Source organism: Charadrius vociferus, unplaced genomic scaffold, assembly GCF_000708025.1.
Source record: "Charadrius vociferus isolate BGI_N301 unplaced genomic scaffold, ASM70802v2 scaffold185, whole genome shotgun sequence".
Lineage (NCBI taxonomy): Eukaryota > Metazoa > Chordata > Aves > Charadriiformes > Charadriidae > Charadrius > Charadrius vociferus.
In genome coordinates this window covers 3835309-3857297 of record NW_009648955.1, presented here as the reverse complement: position 1 = coordinate 3857297, position 21989 = coordinate 3835309, and the positions used below count along the sequence as shown (strand labels likewise).

The 21989-nt window shown below is 42.7% G+C and overlaps 1 protein-coding gene across 1 annotated transcript in view; it reads right to left on the bottom strand.

Annotated features, from left to right (window-relative positions):
• The window catches only part of LOC104288684 (hormonally up-regulated neu tumor-associated kinase-like), a 93669-nt gene extending 85587 nt beyond the window's left edge, over positions 1-8082 (bottom strand). Inside the window, exons 1-4 of the mRNA XM_009887525.1 lie at positions 7831-8082; positions 6587-6879; positions 2075-2130; positions 789-927 (exon numbers count right to left, since the gene is read on the bottom strand). Of these exons, the coding sequence (XP_009885827.1) occupies positions 789-927; positions 2075-2130; positions 6587-6879; positions 7831-8082 (740 nt within the window). The remainder of the gene's footprint in view (positions 1-788; positions 928-2074; positions 2131-6586; positions 6880-7830) is intronic.
• Between the last annotated feature and the right edge of the window lie 13907 nt (positions 8083-21989).

Genomic DNA, 21989 nt, shown 5'->3' with positions numbered 1-21989 from the left:
AAAACCCAAACTTGACTGCTAGAACTGCAAACTGCAGATGCAGTTGAAAAGCCTGAGATGATTTGTGTGAAAAATTACTCTTCAGATGGCACCTTTTGCATTATTCTTTATTCTACGATTCATATCCTATAGATGTAGTGAACAAATAAAACGGAGTCCATTCAGGTTTGTGTCACCTATGAAGTAAATAACTCCACTTTTAAATCATAATCTGATATAGATGTAGGTATAGATGAAGGTCTCCTGGCTCTGCTGTAACCACATCTTTGGTCTGTGTGTCCCTGAGACTCATTTTTTCTGGTTAGATTTCTTCTTTTGGCAAAGCAGACAGAAATGCCCATTTGTCAGCCCAGGGTTTCCAGAGCTTCTGACTTTGACCAAAGTTACTCAGATATCAGCTCTAGCTGTGTGCCAGATGGACAGGAGGGTGAGGGGTTCATCTGGGGGGGCTGGTACCTACAAGCTCTTTCTCTGCTTTTTCAGAACAGGCTCCCAGAGCTGGATACTCTACCTTGTGCTGGCTTTCCTTGCCACAGGTTTACTCCAGAATAGCACATGCATTGCTCATTCATTTTTTTTTCTCTAGTGTTCTGCAATGGATACACATTTCAAGATACTTTTTTTACACCCATATTTTTTTTTTTTTCTGGCAACCCTTCTCTGGTATATCTCTGCTTTCCCCATTGATGCCCTAAAGCAGAGTGCCACCAACCTATTTATATCAGAGTCTTGTCTAAACCATTCGGTGCCGAGAGTGTTTCAATAAGTATATTTTTAGATCTACTTACATGGACCAGACGTCCACCTTTGGACCATATTTCCTATGAGCAAGGAGTTCTGGGGCAGCATACGCGGGACTCCCACACTGGGTATGTAACAGCTCCTGAGAGAGCCCCTCAAATTTTGCAGTATTGCTCAGCCCGAAATCTGACAGTCACAAAAACAAAAGCAAAGAAGTTTTAGACTCTTCTCAAAATAGTTTAGCTTTACGAATTGGTTGAAGATAGGAGAAAGATGAAAACAGCAGCTGGCTTCAGCATCTGGTGACACCTCAACTGTGGATGCCAGTTTGGGTTTGAATAAACGCGCCAAGAATTAGCGGAGGTAACGGTGAAGTTACCCAGCCGTGGGGCCGTACGCCTGGTTTGGTTGCTTTTGGTTTAGCTCTTTTAGCTTGCCTCAGTTGTGTGCACGCTAGTACAAGAGCTTAGCTACACAGCTGCATTAGTGTGGCTTAATGAGCTACGGCATTCGGCTCAGCTGGGTCTGCTTTAGCCCGCTGTAAACGGGGGGTAAAATGTGCTAACTTAAGCCTTTTTCTCTGTACATGTGCCTGTGTGCGAGGGGGAGGGAAGAGAAAGGTGTGATTGTAAAGGACTGGCTGGCTATAAAACAGGGGTGAAGAGTTGCTGCCTTTTTTCTCAGAGGTGTTAAGCTTTTAAAAGTTTGGGAAACACTGGGTTAAACATGTGGCGTCTCTAAGAGTGAGCTTCCCTTGCGGGGATTTTTCTGTGTGGTTTCCATAGAATAAAATTAATGTTTCTCTGAGCTGTGTTAACTGCTTGGTGCAAATTCCCTCATTTTTATAAATGTTTGCTTCACAGCCCTAGCAAGGTTCCTGTTAGTGACCAAAAAAGTCTTGTCTTTTTTTTTTTTTTATACATACCAAATGATGAGGTTTCTAGTTGGAGTAATGACTCGACAGAAGCTAATGTGTCCATACCTGCATTTCACCCCAGAAGATTTATTTCTTCGTCTACAAATCACTTCTGCTAGGAACAGCTTTCTACACATAAAAGCTGTAATTGTTTCTTGCTTCTCTAGCAATACACAAGGGAAAACAATAGGCAAAATTGTTTTCCTTGTTCTCTTGAAAATATGTTTTAGTTAAAGCTCGAATAAACAAGCTGTTAAGTTATACTTCATAACTTCTATTTATTCTAAAAGCTTGAATATGTTTGTTGAATAATCACAAGCTCACTAATAAAATGCATTATTTAAATAGCTGAACTGTTGCTGAAAGCCACACAAAATGAAAAGCTGAAAACAAGTTTCACAGATAATGTGCACCTACCAACGATTTTGATATTGTTGTTCTCATCGAGAAGAAAATTTTCGATTTTTAGGTCCCTGAAATGAAGACAGAAAGCAAATGTTAAGATGCCTGATGCCCCAGCTAACCATTTGCAGATAGTTTTTAGCAAAGTTTAATTGAAATAATAACAATAGTTCTGCACAGCTCTGCCTACAATTGTAACAAGATCCTTATCCCTTCCTGAAGTTTTCAGTTGGGAAAAAAGAAACTTTCTGTATGAGTATATATTTTGAATAGACCATTCGTTTTAGGAATCATCCGTTCTACCGATGTGTTTTTGTTTTGTTTTGTTTTTTGTTTTTAATGAACTTTATTTATGTCTTCTTTTGAGTAAAAAAAAGAAAGTTACACGTACTTGGACCCAGAGTGTTTTTGTCTTTGTTTGAAGTGCTGAGCACTGTTGAGTATTTCTGCTTTTTTTGTGAGCAAATCGTGCCTGAGAGATATGAAGGATGAGAAGGGAACTGGAAAGTAAGACCTCGTGGAGGAGGGGAGGTGTACCAAAGCTGGGTCGGGGACAGATACCCTGAAGGTGGAGACATCTCCGCAGTGATGTTTGTGTAAACAGGGTCAACCAGTACCAGCCGCCCCCGCAGGAGGACGTAATTCAGAGCTGCAGGAAAAATGCAGTTAGCTGACTCAGGCGCGTACTTGCTTATTGTGGGAACATTTATATCCTTACAAATTAAAACCAAAAGCCGGAATATTGCTCCACTGTGGGGAGCGCCTGAAGTGGCAGCTGAAATCTTTCGCAGCGCGGGGGAATCCTCAGCCAGTGTAATTTGGGTGTTGGGAGGCGGTCCAGGACTTTGCTGACTCCCATCCCGGCCTCCCGCGTGCCGCTGGGGGCTTCCCTCAGCTCGGCAGGGGACACGGGGGGGACAGAGCAAATTTCAGAAGCGGCTCCGGCTACGTGGATATCCTTCCCACCCTCTCTGAAGTCGTGAAGCGCTTTCGCCAGCCCAAAGACCTGGGGGATTACAGGAGGACAAGCCAGAAGGAGGGATGGGAACAAGGACAGGAGCGAGGAGCAAGGGCTGGGAGGACTGGTGCTGCAGGAAGAGCACTCCACTGCTGCAGGGGATTAAGTCCAGAGGTGTACCCGGTGGTCCCGATGGGGGTTTTTATCGGAGTGTCCTTCTATCTCCGTGGTTCTGGATGGGACAGCATTGCACTCGAAACCCTCTGCTGCCCCAGGCTGAGAATGGGATGGAGACCGTTTTAATGATAACTTTTTAATTGGTTTTAATTTGAATAGCATGTTTTCTAGAGTGGCAAATAAGCCAGTGCCCAAAAGCAGGGAGGTGGATTTAAGATAACTTTGTTCATAGCCTGTCCCTGTGGCATAACCCTGTGCGCTAAAACCGTGTGGTTTAAAACTAATTTGCCACTGCAAATCTGACATTTCTATCGGATTTAGCACCCCACAGTGCACTCTGATGACTTCTACTATGCTACAATTAAATAACGTTACATTGGACTGCCACAACTGCTGTTCTGTAGGCTGAGCTGAGTGCTCACACAGTTAATAAAGACGTATGCTTTCTTGCTTGAAAAACCTGATAACAGTCACTATTAAAGTTTACATAGTGTCAGAAGTTATCTTGCATCAAGATACATCTTGTTCTTTTTTTTTTCCAAAAGAAACTTTCCCAGAAATCCTGTAATTTTAAGCAACATCATGATTTTTTTCTCATTCCCATGGGGGATTCAGACACAGTGCCTAGAGGGCGGCTTGTGATGCTTTTCCAGGTCTTTGCTCCAGTAGTCGTTCAAAAGGACATATGACATTTTTATATGGGAGAAGGGAAAATATCCAGGAAAAATTAGGAACTGTACATACAAGCAAGTTACTGTCACTTAGCAAGCTCCAGCTTTAGGAGTTGGTAGCGGACTGCGTGGATATGCTAACCCAATCCAATCACGAAGTAATGTGATTTAGCTTATATGTCTTTATTTGAGGTTTTAAAGCTCAGCTGCATTAGCTCACCACTTGGCCGTGTCTAGAGCAGGCATAGGGATAGTTAGCAGAGCTCAGCTGATGAGTGTTAGCTTGTGAAACTGTTCAACCTGATGTTGTGCCTGAGCCTTCTTATATCTGGCACGGTAAAATTCAGTGTGCTGGATGAATAGGCAAGTGAGTCAATCCTCCATCTTCTTGATCATTTTGGCAACTGTGGCATTGAAATCAACGGTGATCTTGCATGGACAAGAAAGATACTACCTTTACTGTGAAAAGTAGACTCAACCTTAATTTAAGCCATAAGGATTTGTTGGATCAGTGCTGATTTTATTGCTGAATAGGAAAAGTAAAGCTCAGGAAACAAAGTAGCTGTCAAAACATACCACAGGATTTCTGATGAGTGATATTAGTTTGGCCTAAAAATAGTTACAAAGCTGGCCAGTTTTTCATCATGTATATTATTAGGACAATAGAAAATACTGCTTTTCTGAGGTATATATGCCCATAAAACATTTCTGAGCACAACAAAATTAGATTAGCAAATTCTTAAGCTCATCACTTAGAAATGAGATCTTGCAATCACCAGGCTCCTCCATTCTAGTACAATAAAGAGGCCCCAGGCATAGACCCAAGCATCAGCACACAATTATCCACCTCATGAAATTATTACCATGATACCTGGTGTGATTTTACCAGCACCCTCCCCAGTAACGCCCTGACACCTGTGGGGTTCCGGGGAAGTGTGGAACAGCAGCTGTTCCCGCCAGGCAGTTTGGGAACCCTCCTTTCCCTGTGTTAAAGCAATGCAAAGAGCTGAGCTTTGCTCAGTGCTTAGATGAGAAAATCAGATTGACTTTGTGAGGTAACTTTCCTATTTCTGTGCTCATCTTTCTGGAAACATTGATGCCTTCTTTTCAGAAGAGGATACACCCACAATCATCCTTGTCGGTTTAACGTCTGCAGTGAGTTACTATAAATCACTGCAGCTGGAGCTGAGTGGGGAAGCCCTTCCAGCTCCTTCCCAGTCTGCTTCTGGTGTGTTAAGGCTGCAGCTCTGAATCTCAAAGCTAGCAGCAGGTCATGAGTTGAGGTACTGCTGATCGAACCTACGCTCGTCACCTAGCAAGGTGGCTGTGCTCCTGCCGGACCATGCCACTTCATAAACCCTATGACAAGGCGCTTGAGAGCCAGGGATGAGTTTTCCTTTGGTTAGGAGGGGTTTGATAGTAATGTAAGTCTCTGGAGGAGCTCACTCCACTTTGTACCTGGCTGCTCTTAGGATGTGCAGCAAAATTCTCTCTCTCGCAAAGCTTTCCCAGCAAAACAATACCAACAGAAGAAAAGTAAGGGAAGATGTCAGGTTGCTTCACCGCTCTCCAGGAAGAGTTGTTTCCAAACAAAAAGAAGGGAAGAGGGCTTGAGAAATCAATAAGGAATGTTGTCATGGGAAGAACGTAAATGTTACCATCGTGGGTACTGAAGAAATGCTGCAAAATAGATTAGTTAGAGAACCAGCAAGGCAGCGATGTCAGCCTGGGCTAAATGGGTGAAGCCCCTTGGGTTTATTTTCTGGTGTGGTTTTCTTGTTTGTTTAAATTCTCTAGGTCAGATAGTGACTATTTCTTTCTTGTCCATTCCTTATTAATTAACAAATCCAATATAACTAAGTGCTGGATTGCAAGCATTTCAAGTCACAAAGCACTTGTAAATTCTGAGCCATCATATTCAGAGCTTATTTGTTTCATGGTTACTGTAAGGATACAGTCAACTGGATTACTTGCTAGGTCCTGGGGGCTTTCTTGATGAGTGCATTTATGATTTAAAAGTAGGATCTGATTGACCGGGGATTATTAAATAAAACAGAAAACCAGTGGGAAAAACTGCTTCTTGCCTATTCTCCCACCTAAAATGGAAGTCCTTATTCTGCTGCTCTTGGCATATGTGCCGAGATCCCTGGTGAGGGGAAGACAATCGACTCTCCTTGTATGGGCTGCTCAGGTTCCTCTAACAGTGGCGGAAGTCATGATCTGTCCCTGTAATGCAAAAGCCAGCGTGGAAGGTCAGTGAACTGCTACAGACTTGGACCTGCAGGACCATGTCCTGTGCACAACCACTGAGTTGTGATTCCTCAGTCTTCTGCCCTGAGTGATATGTAGTTATTTCAATATGTTGTGGCTGATCAAATGAAATCAGTATTTATATGCACAGCCACACTGAAATATTTGAATTAGATACACATTTGTCACCAGCTAATTCTGATATAATTTTGGCGAAGTATTAATTTGTTGCGCTCATCAGCTCTTATCCCTGGATTTTGTTACTTTTCTCCCCAAGGAGTGCGTAACGGCTTATCTTCTACCACCACTGAGAATAAAATTCTTTATTAAGACGGGCTGAAAGAATATAGCCTTTTTTGCAACCCCTTTTTTTACAAGGGAAAGTTGAAGAAATGCTCTTGGAGAAGAGCACTCTATGTTATTGCACACTTTCTTTTCTTACTGTTCTTTGGAAGAGGGGAAACACCTTACCTGTGAACAATCCCCTGGCAATGCAGGTGCTCTACTGCAGACAGAATTTGCCTGGTGTATCTCCTTACTTCCCTTTCCGTGAGCCTCTTTTTGTCACAAATTCTGTCCAGGAGGTCCCCGCCGAGGCACAGCTCCATCACCATGTAATAGGAGTTGTCAGTCTCCAAGGTCTCATATAGCCGAACAACATTGGGGTGCTTAATCATCTGGTGTATCCGTGGCTCGCGTTTCATATTTTTTAAAATGTAGGAATCCTGTTTGGCTTTTCTCTTGTCAATGACTTTTATGGCTACCTAAATTGCAGGACATATGCAAATTGGCAACAAGCTTTGCAACCTCGATTAATTTTCAAAAGGATGGGGAGTAAGCTGACATGTGGGAGAAGCTGTTTTTGACGTGATGTTGACAGTCAATATCCCAGAGGGAGACATTCTCGATGGAAGAATACATTTTTTATTTCTCTTGAAAGCCAAAACAAGAAGGCTGAACTGCCACCTGATTGCATTAATAAATACACATATATGAAATGTGCAAAGTGCTAAAAATCTCTACTTGCTTGGCTGTTAACTAGATCTGTGCTGTACCACATTGTTTTTTTCTAACATGCTCCCTTCTGACTTGATCGAAAAGCCATTCAAGATACTGGCTATAATGGGCTGGGATTAGGCCCTTTGCAGTTTGGGCAGCTAGTCAGCCAGTGAAGCTACTGAAGCCATAAGAAAATTAAAAATTAAAAAAGCCACTTGATAGTTATCCACCTTTCCGCAGTTATGTCTAGTGGTATGTTATTTTAGCCCAACTGAGCTAGAGATAACAGATGTTATCTGTATCCTGCCGTATAAATGATTGCTATTGGAGTGCCCGGCTTTTCCGTAAGTGTTGTCCTTAGCTTTATAGGTCAGATACGTGGCGCTAATTACTCAATGAGGATTATCAGGGAAAGCAGATTTGAAATTGTCTTTATGCCATTATCCTATTCTCTTTCAGCGGGAGGACATCTTTGTTCTCTATATTGTTTTATAATTGTGAAAACAGTTGCACTCAGTACGTATTCACACATGTGACTGATTATACATGAGCAATAAACTCAATTTATGAGGTTAATTTATGAGGATAAGGTTCAGAGGATAATTCACTGAGTAGATTGTGGTTTGCAGATTAAATGGTCTGAAATCCTCTGACATAAGTTAGTGTGAGGTTACTTGCGCTCCCTACTGCGTGGTACCCTCTCATTAGGAGCTTACCTTCTCCCCCGTGGGGATGTGCAGCCCCTCCATCACCTTGGCAAAGGAGCCCTTGTTGATCATTTTGCCTACTAGGTAATTCCCAACTTGTTTGGAGTGAGGGAAGGTCTTCTCAGTCTCTTGGGGCATCTTGTTAAAACAAGCAGGTATTTTTATATCCTTTAAGTTTTTCTCCCATTCTGGTAATATCCCGTCCAAGTTGCCAGTATCTGTCATTTTGTCATCCAAGCCTGCTTTCATTGCTGCGGGCATCCCCGGAGAGTCAGATTTGTATTGCTACTTTCCAGATGTAGCTTCTGATTCACAGCAGATCCAGGCATTAAGTCTGCACATCTTGTGGTGCAAATGCCAACCCGCTGATCACACAGCAGCTAATCCTTTCCCTCCGAGACTCCGCGTTTTTGTCACTGATCTCTACCCTGGGCACGCAGATCTGCTCAAGCAGAACCAAGTGGCAGATTATTGACCTAACCTGATACGCGATGTCAGTTAATGCCCCGGAGCTGACGAGTCAGATGACACATAATCCCAGCATTAGCCTGGAATATACGGCTCTCTTCCTCCTACAATGGTTCCCTAACCAAGTTGCACCAAACTAGACTGAGCCCCAGTTTTCTTTACATGCGTGTTGCTGGTGTGCAAGGGCACAATTTATTCTAAAAACACCGTGGTACCTGGCATGAATGCAAAGCTGAGTCACGTACCTGGTGCTGTACAAGCATTTAGGCATTTGCTGCGTAAGGCATATAAATATATATGCACTTGTAACACATTTAAGTCCCAGGTTCTGGCCTGATTCCAAGTCAGGTGTCTTGCATTTCCTGGGACTTGATTCCTGTTCTGTAAAATGTAGCAGTGGGGACAGAGAGACTGTGTGTGCGCGTGTATGTGTGTGTGAAAGAGCATTTTCATCCTTACAGCAATGACTAATAAAAAGAAGAAAAGAGATATTTTTTTTTTTTCTACAGCTGTTGTCTATCTGTATCTGTCTTCATTACCTGGGTTCTTTCCAAAGTTACAGCGAGAGAAAAGAGCCTTTCCAGAGAGTGTTTTCACATACCTGCAATTTGAGCCGGGAGTTGCCATCTCTCTCCACTGACTACAGCGGAATCTTAGGGAACCAAAACCCTTCCCATAACTTAGTGCGATGACGAATCCTTTCTCCACTCTTTGTCACTTGGAGTGGAACAATAAGCGGCGTCCTCCTTGCCTGATTTGACTTGTGAAGCTCATGAAGGGCAAAAATTTGCCAGGGTGGGTGAAAATGAGAAGGAATTTTTTTTAAAAAAAGTGTTTACAATCCAAAATGGATTTACTGTACGCTTTAGAGTTCAAACTCTTGTGGGCGAGTTCAATGCATCACCATCTGCCTGCAGCTGCTTGCAGGCACAGGCAACCCCTCGCCTTTTAGTGTCTTAAGTAAAAGACGTCTGAGTAAAGTGTCTAAGCTGATCAGGTTTCATCTTCATAACATACTCAGTTATCACACTTTGAGCTATATCAGTTGCTCAGCTGAAGCGGGACTTTTCTTGCTAACTTAAGTGGCTTTTTTCTACTCCTTAAAGAAAGCCAGAAACAAAGGAGACGTGGTTTTCTGAGGGAAGAACGAGGAAATTCTCCTTGATTTGTGCTTACTATTTGCTCTGCCTCCTTCCCGTCTTCCTAAACCACTGTTCATCGACTTTCCCACTAAAAACAAGAAAATAAAAGTGAGGGGAACCACTGTATGGAACAGAAACCCCATATTTCTGGCACGTTTCAGAAGAAAGGAAAAAACCTCTTTAAAAATATAACAAACATTTAAAACATGATAGCTAGCTAAGTTAACTATTGCTATTTTTGGGGAAAGTCCCAGCCTGACACCTTGAAAAACGTTGAAGTCGAAAAGCTTCCAAATACCTTTCAAAGTAATTTTTTTGGCACACTGGAGGATTAAAAAAAAAAAAAAGGAGCAAAAGAGAGTCCACCTCTGTGTTAGGGAGTCCATGACTACTGATCACGAGCCAAATGAAGCTGAAATCCTGGAAGCGGAGGGAGCCGTTTGCCAGCGCTAATAGTGTCTCTGCTCTGTGATATGGATGCTCTGTGATGCTCTGCACTGCGATGTGAAAAAAAGGGGGAGAAGAGACCCAATAAAGCAGATCTCTGATAGAAGAGAGATGTCAATAAGAAATAAGGAGGAAGGGTTAGCACCATAGAAGGAATGACCACCTTAATGGCTTAAAAAACCTAACAGCCCTCCTCCCCAAACAAGCCCTGGGCTAAACTGGCACATATTTTTACCACCTTGCACTCACTTGTGGGGGTGGGGGGTGGGGGAAGCAGTTCTGCTGCCTTGGGAAATAAAAAAAATCACAGCAACAAAACCCCAGATCTGAAGAAGATATATAGTTTTCCTATCGGCAAGTGAAAAACAGGTTTTTATATAAATTGGAGACTAACTCCAGGTTTGAGAAGACAAATTTTGCTTTAGCACTCCATATTCTTGGTACTCTTCTAGGGAAACTGAAATGAAAGTGTTTCTCATGATATCTGTACTGCTGATCCAGAAAATATGAGGCCGTGTGTGTGGACGAATTAACTTTATGCGAAGGCCAGGCTACTTAAACAACCTCATTGCGTCCAGCAGAAATAAAACAGCACGAGCTGGAATTTGTCACTTCGCCGTCACCATCTTGGATTTCCTCCTGTGAAGCAAAATCCTGACTGTGGCCGCATCCAAAGCTTTTTTTCTCTCGCATTAAAGATGAGGCAACATGGTCCTGGTTTCTGGTTTTTGCCGTGAAGCCTTGGCTTAATGAAAGGGTAGGTTTTACTTCTTGGAGTAATTCTTTTTTGAAGTCCTAATTTATACTCTTGTGAATACTGCCAGTTTTGTAATATCTGGTGTGAGATTTTTCAAAAGGGCCAAAAAGTCACATTCTTAGAGCTGTGAAGTCCCACTGATTTGACTCAAGAGTTCCCCCAAAGCCTGGCTCTTTGTGGTCGCAGAGCACATGCCCTACCTAAACATATGCTTTCCACAAGCACCGAGGGCATGCCGAACTGGTCGGGGGCTGTGTTGCTGTGTGGGAGCAATGCTATGGTGGTCTGTGAGACACAGCTTGTTAGTCAGGAGGCAGCATCCCATTGGAGGCAGATCTTGTTAGCTGGGACGCAGCATCTTACTCTCAGGACAAAAGTCAGCTTCTTCTCCTGGATGGACATTGTCATCGGGATGTACCGGCATGCACAGAACTAGTTCAAACCTCTCTTTTCCAAGAGTGGTGCTTAATGCACACGTATTCTTAGGTGCTTTGGCAACTCTCCCCACTCCCTTGACTTTTGACTTTCCCACAAACCGCTGCCGTCTGCTGCTTGAGGTACTAATGGTGCTGGCTTAGGTCCTGAGCTTGGCCAGCTTTGGAGGGCTTGAAGGTTGTGAACAGTTCGTATTTCCACATGGCTTATGTTACCTGGGTGTAGGACGTAGGCTCAGCGGCTCCTTTTGACTGAAAGCTTTTCAAGTTTTGTGCTGAGAAATGGGGATTTCCTTTTCAGAGAAGGAAATCCAAGATGGTGGCATCTAAATGTGGTGAATGGAGCAAATAAGGGGAAAAAAATGGTTTGAAGACATGGTAGGAGGAATTTCATCTAAGTAGTAACCTCACAGTCTGTATTGTAATAACTCTTAGATCCTGGAACCACTTCAGTCTGTGTTTTATAACGTACCTAAGACATGCCCTTATTGCACTGTAACACCTGCCATATTGTAAGTTATTTCTGACTTCTCATATGCTTTTTGGCAGCCATGGAGTTGACTTTAGAAGTTACTGCATGTGCAAGTTCAGCAGCTTTTCTGCAGGATTTACTTACGGCCACGTGTTAAGGGGTTAAGAAGGTATGCACTCCACGGCAGGCCAGACCCTCCTCCCAGAATGGTGTAAATCAGGGATTACTCTCTTTCAAGAGTCATAGTCCTTCCTTAGTCAAAGAGGTGACTATTCTTCACAACCAAGAGACCAGTGGAATCAGAAACATATGGGTTATTATTTTCTTGGTATCGATCTGGTCCAGCACTCACATGAGCGAGTGGGAATATTTCTTTTGTCTTCATAAGGAGTTGGATCAGGCTGCAAAAGCGCAGAAGACTCTGTTCTCCATAATACATTAAATTTTAATTCATGTAAGTTTATTTCCAAGATGTCACTTGTGAACATGTTTTACTCACACGATCCACATAATCCACCACTAAATTTATTTCTGATTCTGCACTGATTCCTTAGGCTACCTGTTAAATTGAAAGAAAGATGACTAGGTTTACTTTGCAGATAGTCTTTGTCTTTTTGCCATGCAATATATGCTTACCAGATTTGCAAAAATTTTCTCTCATGTGTGGATATTTATTTTAAGATTATTTTCCATTTCTAGGAAAGAAATCTTGCACCTTTTATTAATTGTCCATGAATACTGATTCATGGCATATTTTAGATGGGGTATTTATGTCAGATTTGTATTTCTTCCAAATGAGGGTCTTTGTTTCTCAGGCATATTGGCAACTTTGACCTAGTAACCCTTACTTGACTCTTTGGGGTAGCCTTTATAGTTTCTTTCATGTTTCAGTATTGTGTCCGGTTCTTGCATGTACATAAGAATATGAAAATCAAAAATCATCCATATTGGGTTAGACTGAAAGTCTGTCTAGTCAGTGTCCAGTCTTTGAGCGTGGCCAAAATGAGATACCTGGAGTCAAGCATGTCAGGTGAAGCCTATATGATACCTCCCAGTAATAATTCCCAGCTCTAACCAGTTGCTACTCAGGGATTTCATAAGCTTCATAAGATGGCTTCTGTGGTCTCTGTAAATTTCCAACAATATCTTTCAAACCCTCTGGATACACGTAGCTTTTATCTTTAAACCCAACATATTCTTAACTGTTATGCTATGATGAGACGTAAAAGTCCTTCATCTATGGGCAGACCTTACCCAGGAATGGCAGAAATATCTCAGTAACCTACTTCCAATTTGGCATGAAGGAAATAGTGATGGGAGAAGCAACAGTAATTTCCAAAATCCAAATCATATTTGGCATCTGCCACCAAAAGTGCCCACAGATTATGTTTATACCCATCTTTTGGAAACTGAGCTCAAATGTTCAGCTCATTGCATAAAGACACTAGGGATTTATGGTCAGAAGTGTGAGGTGGGTTCAGGTTGCTGATAAAAGTGAAGAGCTTCAAAGCTTTTTGCTGAAACTGGAGTTCTTTTTCTCTTATATCACTTTATTTTCTGTTTCAAAATTGCTCTAAATATTTTGCATTAAAAAAACATACATACTGGGCAGCAAATCTGTAAATATCTGAACTTGCGTTGTCACAATAAAACTGATCTGTTACCAGATTGTTTAAGGAAAACAATCGCAAGCAGAAAAAATTACAAATCTGCAGGGGATAGAAAAAAGTTATTTCAGAAAAGAAAAAGAAATGGAGTAGCTGCATGTACCATCACAGTTCAAGAGAACATGGAAATTATTGAGCTGGTTAGTATAATGTGATACTATGTAGAGATATCATGTGATATCTATGTGGTATCTATGTAGAGAGCAGTAAGGAACAGATAGCCAGAAATAAACAATGCAGTAAACCAAAATATTTTTGCATTGCCATAGATGGGAAAACGTGGACACACAAAAAGTATTGTACTGCATCCCCCCCAGGATGGATGAGGGTGCAAATGGACAGAAAGAAGGGAAACAGAGCTCTAAGAATGCACCATTAGACAATGCCATACTAATTTCCAACATTACCTGATTTTGCACAGATTAACTTTCAAGGCCAAAAATAAAACTTTCAGCTTTACTCTCAAAAACATAAGCATCCAGTGCAGACTGCAAAGAGCTGGGTGGGTTTGTTTTGGTTTGGGTTTTTTTTGTGTGACTGGGGCAAGACACTCATCAAGGTGACTGCCAAGACCACAGCATCTGGATTGTTTTATTTGTTTACCTACAGCCTGATGAAGGACCAAACTGTTACACATTCATGAAAGGGGGCATTGCTGTGGGTGTTTATTTACTATTTGACCTCTTTGGCATCTCCAGCTGTCTTTGGTGGGGTTAAGTTAAAGAATAAGACATCTTAACTTTGTAATTTACAATTAGGTGTCCTCACAGGAGGCCGGAAAGGGGCTCAGTTGCCTAAACTTAGGCACCTAATGGTGTTTGAATTGTTCACAGGTATCCCGTCAGCTTTCAGCTTTTGCTCAAGACGGTCGCAGGTATCCCTGTGGTCCCACATCAGATCTGCCAGCCCCATGAGGCTGTCTAGGATATCATGGGGCATCTCAAATGACACTGGTCATCTACGTTAGTCAATTGGACTGAGCTCTCGGTGACGAGCTAACGATGAGATAAATCACTGCCAACGCTTGTCCAACTGTACTAAGGTCTCCACCAAGTACAGTGGGAACTTTGACCCTCCTCTTGCCCACAGACACTGTCATGTAGATCCTTCCATGTAGGAGTTTTGACTTCAGAGAGAAACCATTCCTCAGTGTGCTGAGCCCATGCGTGAAGGTAATTCTGTGCCCTTGATAGCCTGTCAATTTTAAAACAGCTTTTATCACTGCGTCTTTGTAAAGTTTTACATGTAACATTATGATTCTCAGCAGCTTGATGCCTTCAGGAGACAAAGTTGTATCGCTGGCATTATTCATTGATTAGATAAAGTCAGATCTCATTATTACCTTTCTTCATTAATGCCTTTTGGAAAAGGAGAGATATGCTCATTTTTTTGTGATTTTATCTTTATTGAACCCAGGGGAAATCAATAGTATCAAACTGAAATTCTTAATGGACTGAACTTAGAATGAACTCCCTTTTTTGACAATTTTTTGTTGTTTGTTTTATATTTTCTTTACTGCTCTGAATATAAGAAAACGATACTGTTATTGTCTGGAGCCAGAGGTAATGGGCAATTTTTTTCTCCCCTAAAACTCTCAGTATAGGCCTAACACAGCCCTTGCTCAAGTCAATGAAAAACTACCTCTCATTGAAATGGGAGCAGAATAATGCCGATAAATAATCCTGAAATCCCACTGAAGTTGGGTGGAGACCATACCATTTCCTGATACACTTTAATGCAAACATATGTTGGACCTTCAGTTAATAATGATCACTGGAGACCAAGAGAAGGGTGGACAATTACAAAAAAAATAGTTTCTTAGACATTTTGCTTGTGTTCACACGTTTAATATACTGCTGGCGGCAAAGAGGCAAATGGGAGCCATTAGTTTGTATGATTGTGAGATTTCTTCTTATTTTTCTTCTGTCCTTCAGCCCTCACCATCCAGAGTTTCCAAGCATGCAGTACCGTGTAGGAGTGGTACTATCTGTCCTGTGCTCAAGATCACTGACATCCTGAACATATAACGGCCACAAATGGTACAAGATCAATGCTTGGTTTTGTTATGTCAAGAATACAAATCCTTACTTTATATTACAGCATCCATATTCTTGCTTGTCCATCTGCCGGCTGAAATAATAGAGTTCTGTACTGAACTGCATCTTCTGTTTGCCGAATTATCTTTTGCAAGCGATGTAACATGCTATTTACAGGTTGCTTTTTTACAGTGGCGTTGTTTTGAGGCCAGCTGGCCACCATGTGCGTGGTCATTGACCACAGGGAAAAACGAAAGCTGAAGAGATCTTTGTCTTTGCCAGCCCCACAATTTCTGAGTGAGTGAATTCCCTATTGTGATCTTACAAATTGATAACCAGTGCTTTGGTGATAACCAAGCTTCTCCAGTGGTACGATTTTTCAGGCAAGCTGGAGTCTCGTCACTTGTACCTGGCTGAAGTATAAGGAGCTAGGAGAAAGCACGAATCCTTGGTCTTATGGACACCGGGTTCCTGCAGTGGGAAAAGAGGGTCCACCTTTTGGGTTTCCTTCTTACTGAGGGGTTAATCAGTCTGGAAGGAGACAGCTCTTCTTGTCCTTCCTCCCAGATGAGAAAAGGAGAGATGTCAATATTGTCTGGGTGATATAATGAAAACATGATACTCCAAAGAAGCAGCATGCAACTTTCATACTATAAACTAAGTTCTCTATGAAAAGCTGTGGAGGAATTTATATAATGTGTTTTTTTCTTGACTATCCCCATTTTCCACAACTTTTTTGATGACAGGTTTACAGATGTGAGAGAATCTTTTGCACAGCTGTGCTTTCCTTCCCTTGGGATGCTCAGCATGGTTTGCCCAAAGGTGCAGTGTCATCTGAGAATCCAGTGCCATATATCACAGAACCACGAAATAGATGAGTTTAAAAGGGAACTCTGGAGGTCATCTCATCTAACCTTCCTGGACAAGCACGAGCAGCCAGAGCAGGTTGCTGAGGATCATGTCCAGCGGGGTTTTAATTAAGGAGTCCATTAAGGGACTAAACCAGAACCAAAACTGTGCTTGACCACTTAAAAAGGAAATAAAAAAATGTAAACTCCCACAGCAGACATGTGAAGACCAGTAAATAGATTAGGAAATGCTGTAGGGTGCATGTTCATGACTTTAGTAATAATAAGCCGAAGAGTCTAGACATACACTTCCACTTGCATATGTGGGGGATTTTATACTTTTGTTTGTATAGTTTCTTAGGACAATCACAAAATTTGATATAATAAATCTGTGAGAAAAATTCCTTTGGTAGGAAATAAGGTAAACAAAAATAATGGGGCTTTTTCAGTGGGTAGCAACTTCTAAGAAGTATTTCTGCTTTTTAATTAGTTAGCCGGGATTTTTATTACTAAAGAGTTCAAGTGTTTGACAAGTGCTGTGGAAAGAAGTTCTAGACCTGTCAGAACTGCAAATGTTTGGCATGATTTCTTCAGCCTTCATATTAATTTCTCGGCAGCTGCTAAGTCAAGGATATCCACAGGATATCTAGACAATGTGAAAGCAGTAAATCTCTGATCAAATGGAGCCCCAGTTGGAAGACTTTGAACTGAGGAAAGAAGTGTCTTGCAGGGTAGTGCTGATGACATCCCACTGTCTGATAGCAGATATTCCTGCAGGAGCAGTTGCTGAAATTAAGGAGGGTGAAATAGGAGTCACAAGCTTCAGTGTGGTGGAACCCTGCACAGCACATCAAGAGCTGGGAGCACTGTGTGCCCCCAAATTAAAACCTGAATTCCTGGTCCTACTTTGCCAACAGCTGAAATGGGCATTAAGAAGCATGCAAATAGCAGCAGACTTGGTGCAAATAGTAATCGGGTGCAACGTGTCCCAGACTACTTCTTTCAGAGGTTCTGGTTATCACGTGAGATTTCACCAAACCAACTGCAGTTAGTGATACAGAACCCAACCTGAGTAGTCACCACCCACTGTCATTTGTAAGGCTGGAACAAGCTGGGATTTTTAAAATGAAACAACTCTTCAGTAGGCAAATACTAAACTGATGTTTCATGGGAATGTACCAATTCCCATGAGAATTATTTCTCTCCTCTAGGGTAGAATTTGATTTGAAAATGAAAGAGATTACAGAACCAAGCAAGTAACAATTTGGTAGCTAAAGCTTTCCTCTGGACTGTTGGAGACGCCTACCTCCCGAGGGCTCCAAAGTCCTCTGGCACCCAGAGAAATGCTTTAGCAGCAATCATGAGGAAGCTGCCCCACTTCTGTAAATGAATGAAGGTTCATTAAGACAGAAAATGTGACACTGGATTACTCACTCATTGACTGAAACATTGTTTTGGATAGAAGAGCAGCTGGGAATGGAAGGATTGGAACTTCAGTTTCTCTTGTCCCAGCCCAACTAGTGGCTATTTTATTGGTCTTCTCCTTGAGCTCTGTTCTTCAACATTTCCGGGATTTGGTGGCATTCTAATGCTGAATGAGATACTTTTGTTTTCCACTGTCTTGACAAAGTCTTATGAGGTGAGGAAAACATCTCCTGCTCAGGCCTGATGAGCCCAAGCCCAATATTGGCAAGATCTTACTCGCCTGAAGTTAGACATAAGCCTCCCGTTGACTCCACTGGGAGAGGGTAATTTCTTAGGAATCAACTGTTCTGTAGAAAAATTGCATTCTTTTATTTTTTTCCTAATTATCTGGGACTCAGAAAATCAGGCTGTTCAAGGGTGATGTGCCTTCCTGAAAAGAGATTCTGCGGAGATACCAAGAAATGCAACTGGAGTGAAAGGGATACAAAGGTCAGGTGTCAGGGAAAGGGTCTCGCTGCGTTAAGGCTGTCAGGCTGAGCTGTCCTTTGCTCCTCCCTAACCATGGTCTGCAGAAGACAGCCTCAGTGGAGGTCTCCATCCTTTACCCTGTCTTGGTATGTCTTTGTTACAGGATCCCTTGTAGCCTACTGTAACCTTCACATGCATGAGTATGAAATCTCTAAGCAGCACTAAAATAGTAAAAAAAATAAATGGGAAAATATTAACCCTTTCTCAGTGTATCTTATTTGGGCTGTCCCCTTACCACCTTTCCATTAAATTGATTGCTTTTTGAATTTGAAAGGAAGAATAAAGATTAAAGAGCATATTACCATGCAAGTTATTTTATTTATTTATTTAAACTGACAGCTGCAGAATTTGGTACTGACAAAGTGAGCAACAGGAATGAACTGGAGAGTAATGCCTATTGTGTAGCCCTATTGATAAGATGTCAGGTTTAACTGACCTGAATTTTTTTGTACTGTGACAATATACCGAGACCATGACAGGGGTGTCCATTTCAGAAACGGTGATAAGGGGGAAGAGGAGGAAACCTTTTTTCTCCCTAAGAACTTGTGCAGAATGCATAGTCTGTACTGCCTTTGGATTCTCGATCCTCTCTGGATCAATAAATTAAGTAACACATCAATGCCAGATAGCAAATGAATCTCTGCAAAGGAGAGCTCCCCCCTGTGGGTTTCTCTCTTGGCATGAAAAGCGTTTGATCTAGTTGTGCTGTCATAAAAGATAAGAGCTACTTCATCATCTTTGCAGATTTTGATTTACAAACTAAAACTGATGGGGTACCTGTTTCTCAGCCTTAATCTGAGATGGTACGTATTTTATTTTATTTTATTCCTTTGTTAAAGGGTTTACTTCTTGGTGAAGAATAACAAACTGAGAAGTAGGTAGTTGGAGCATTTGTGGCGACTGGTCTTTGAACAGGCACTGCGACGGACCGTGCTCTGCCGGCAGCGGAAAGGCAAACGAGGGCAGAACAATGACTCCTGCAAGCCTTCCTTGTGCTAAGAGTGTTTGCCAGGGCCAGGCTTTGTTAAATCAATACCGGATGCAGGATTTTGGAAACGGTTAATACTCCTCATGCCTCATCAAACGGAGCCCTGCGCATGGCCTCCAGAAAGAGCCGGGGAGCTCTGCCTGCGGAGCGATGGGCAGCAATGTCTCCTCCGTTGAACTCCAGCACGGGATTTCTTACACTCAGCGAGGTGATTCCCCGCTGATTTATATTAGGAATACGGTCTGGGAAATATCTGGTGCTGGCCGGGGGTGCCTAGGCTTTTGTGCATACGCCTGTGGTTTTGCCTCCTAAAACACCTTCCCCCAGGAGATCCAGAGCTGCATTTTTTCCCTGGCGCTTGGTTGGAAATAGATCCCCTGGGGTCTGGGGTGTCCTCGGGGCTGGTGCTGCCGCAAGAGGGAGTGAAACTGCTGGGGAGGGCCAGGAGGAGCCTCCGGGCGAGTGGAAGGCATCCTTTAAAAAACGCCCAGCAGGGAGGGCAAATTGTTTGGCAGGTTTGTGAAAAAGGGAAGGCCTACTTGAGAAGAGGATGGGGCAGGAATATGTTTTGCTTTTACAGTGGGAAAGGGATTTTTCCCCTGTTTGCCAAGTCAAGGGTGAGGCACGGGTTGGTTAAGCCCACAACACTTTCTAGAAGGATAATTTTGCATGCTACATCTGCGAGGTAAACAGCATCTGCGTGTAACACGTGCAACAGTGCTGGCGAGTTGCTTATAAATCAGATAATTAAAGATGTAGCTGACTATAATGCCTTGAAGGAGGCTCAGCATTGGGCAGTGGCTTTTATTTACAATTTAACAGTTAAACATATTATACTGCATAAACCTCGAAATGGCTTGATTATAAAATGTGTTTTGGAAAGTCCGTGTGCCTTCCCCACAGAGTGCTAAACCTGGTGAAAAATGGGTAGCATCAATAAACACCAAACCTTGTACCAATAAATGTGTTCCCTTCATTACTCAAAGAGCCCAGAGCTATGGAGGTATAAAAGGCCCCATTCTCCCCTACAGGGGAGTAACACATGTAGGGTAGAGGAAACTCAATGAATTTCAGCGTGCAGTTTCCTGCTCGTTTCTCCAAGGGAGGGGGATGGGTAAGGACTTTGGGCTTGCTTTCTCCATGGGACTCAACAAAAAAAAGAGCTGCCTCCCTAATTTACAGATGCCGGGAAACCCAAAGAGTCAGGAACATCTTTTCTGGTTAACTGTCTTACAGACTCTGCTTTCGCACTTGTCCTTAGGTACCCCTCACAAGGGCATTATTTTAAAAAGTCCGGCAAATAAGTTGTGTGTTCTGATCCTGTCGTTTGCACGAGAGGGGTGGGAGCTGTGTGTCCGTGCAGCGCTCCAGGCACCCAGGCAGACCTTCACGCCGGCACAGTGTTTGGCCGTAAATTGCAGCCTTTGAGTTCTTGCAGCCCTAAGAGGCAGTGGGAGATCTGCTATCTTATTAGAATAAATTAAAATTGCATTGTTGACGTGAAATTATGCAGGATGGTTATAACGCTCCCTATATTATGTGTGCTTTATGTGCTTTTATGTGTTTACATATGTATATATAAAGATACAATACATGTAATTTCTCTGAAGTTTCTAAAGAAACCCATTTGTCTGATGCAGATAAGGTACAGTAGCGCTTGTTGATTAATATCACTACAGCAATAGCTACCTTCATCAGCCCAGGAACTGAACTCGGGGACTGCCCCACACACAACTCTGTGCCCGTGAAGGTGTCTGATGGGAGGCAGATGCTGGCCCTGTGATGGACATGGAGAAGACTTTGACGATCTGGTCCACGGTTTTCACTCCTGGCTGGGAGGGGGTTGGGTCTTTTCCACCTTCTCCTCCATCCTCTTGCACTCTGCAAAGCTGGATTCCAGTCAGACCAGGGTAAAATTGGGGTACGCTGCAGTGGCTGAGTTCCCAAATTGTAATTTTTTGCAGCAACATTTCTTCCCTTAGTTGGCTCAGATCTCAGTTTGTGCCTAAAGGACATCTTTTCTCAGACTTTGAATCAGATCCAGAGGTGGGTCTATACATTGTGTGTGCATGTTGTATGCTTTTAAGTACCCGCAAAGTTGTGACAACCTCAGTCTTTTTAGAAAATTATTCCCTTTGTCTTAAATGACTTTTTTTTTTCTTTTACCTGAGCTGTAACTTGAATAAGGATTCTGCCACGCAGCTTTATCCTTGGTCTGGAAAAACTGGTTGAATTTGCTTAGTTTGTTTTTGAATAAGCTTTCCGCTTTTTCACCTGGCTTTCTCAGACACAAATCCCAAGCAAAGTGTGTTGGCAGAAGTGTCCCTCACCGTGCCTGTGTGCAATCGCTCCGAAAAAGCCAAGCCGGAGCCTCCCCACACAGGACAGTTGTTGCAGACGCATTGCCCCTGTGTGGCAGATGAGAGAATAAACAACATGTGGGAGATGCTGAGCGCTGCTCCAGTGCTACGGCAATGAGCACAGGATAAGAGCCCCTGTAAAACAAAATAGACTTTTTGCCCTAATCTGTTTTAAAGTGCCGTAAAATTACATTTATTTCAGGCACATTTCCTTAGCCCTTGTTTTCATTATGTTGGTCTTGAGGATTTAAGTCTGTGTATCTGAGCACAGACCCCATGCAGTCCCCCGGATAATCAGAAAGATGCTTATCCTGAAAATTCACTTGAGCTGCTGAATTTCACGAATTGGCTTTTCCTTTTGCATACCAGGGCTTGCTTTCCCTGTACAGCAGCGGCAGCCTACGGGTCCTAGCTATAGCTCATGTTTGCCCCCAAAATACGCTGGGGGCTGCTCTGCAGACCCCCATGCTGCCTGTGCCCTGAGCCCCCAGCCCAGGCCAGGAGGCTGCTCGCTCCAGGACATGCCGTGATGGCTGTTTTAACTGGGCAGGAGATACCCTCTCCAGTAAACACTTCAGCACAAGCGTGCTTCCTTC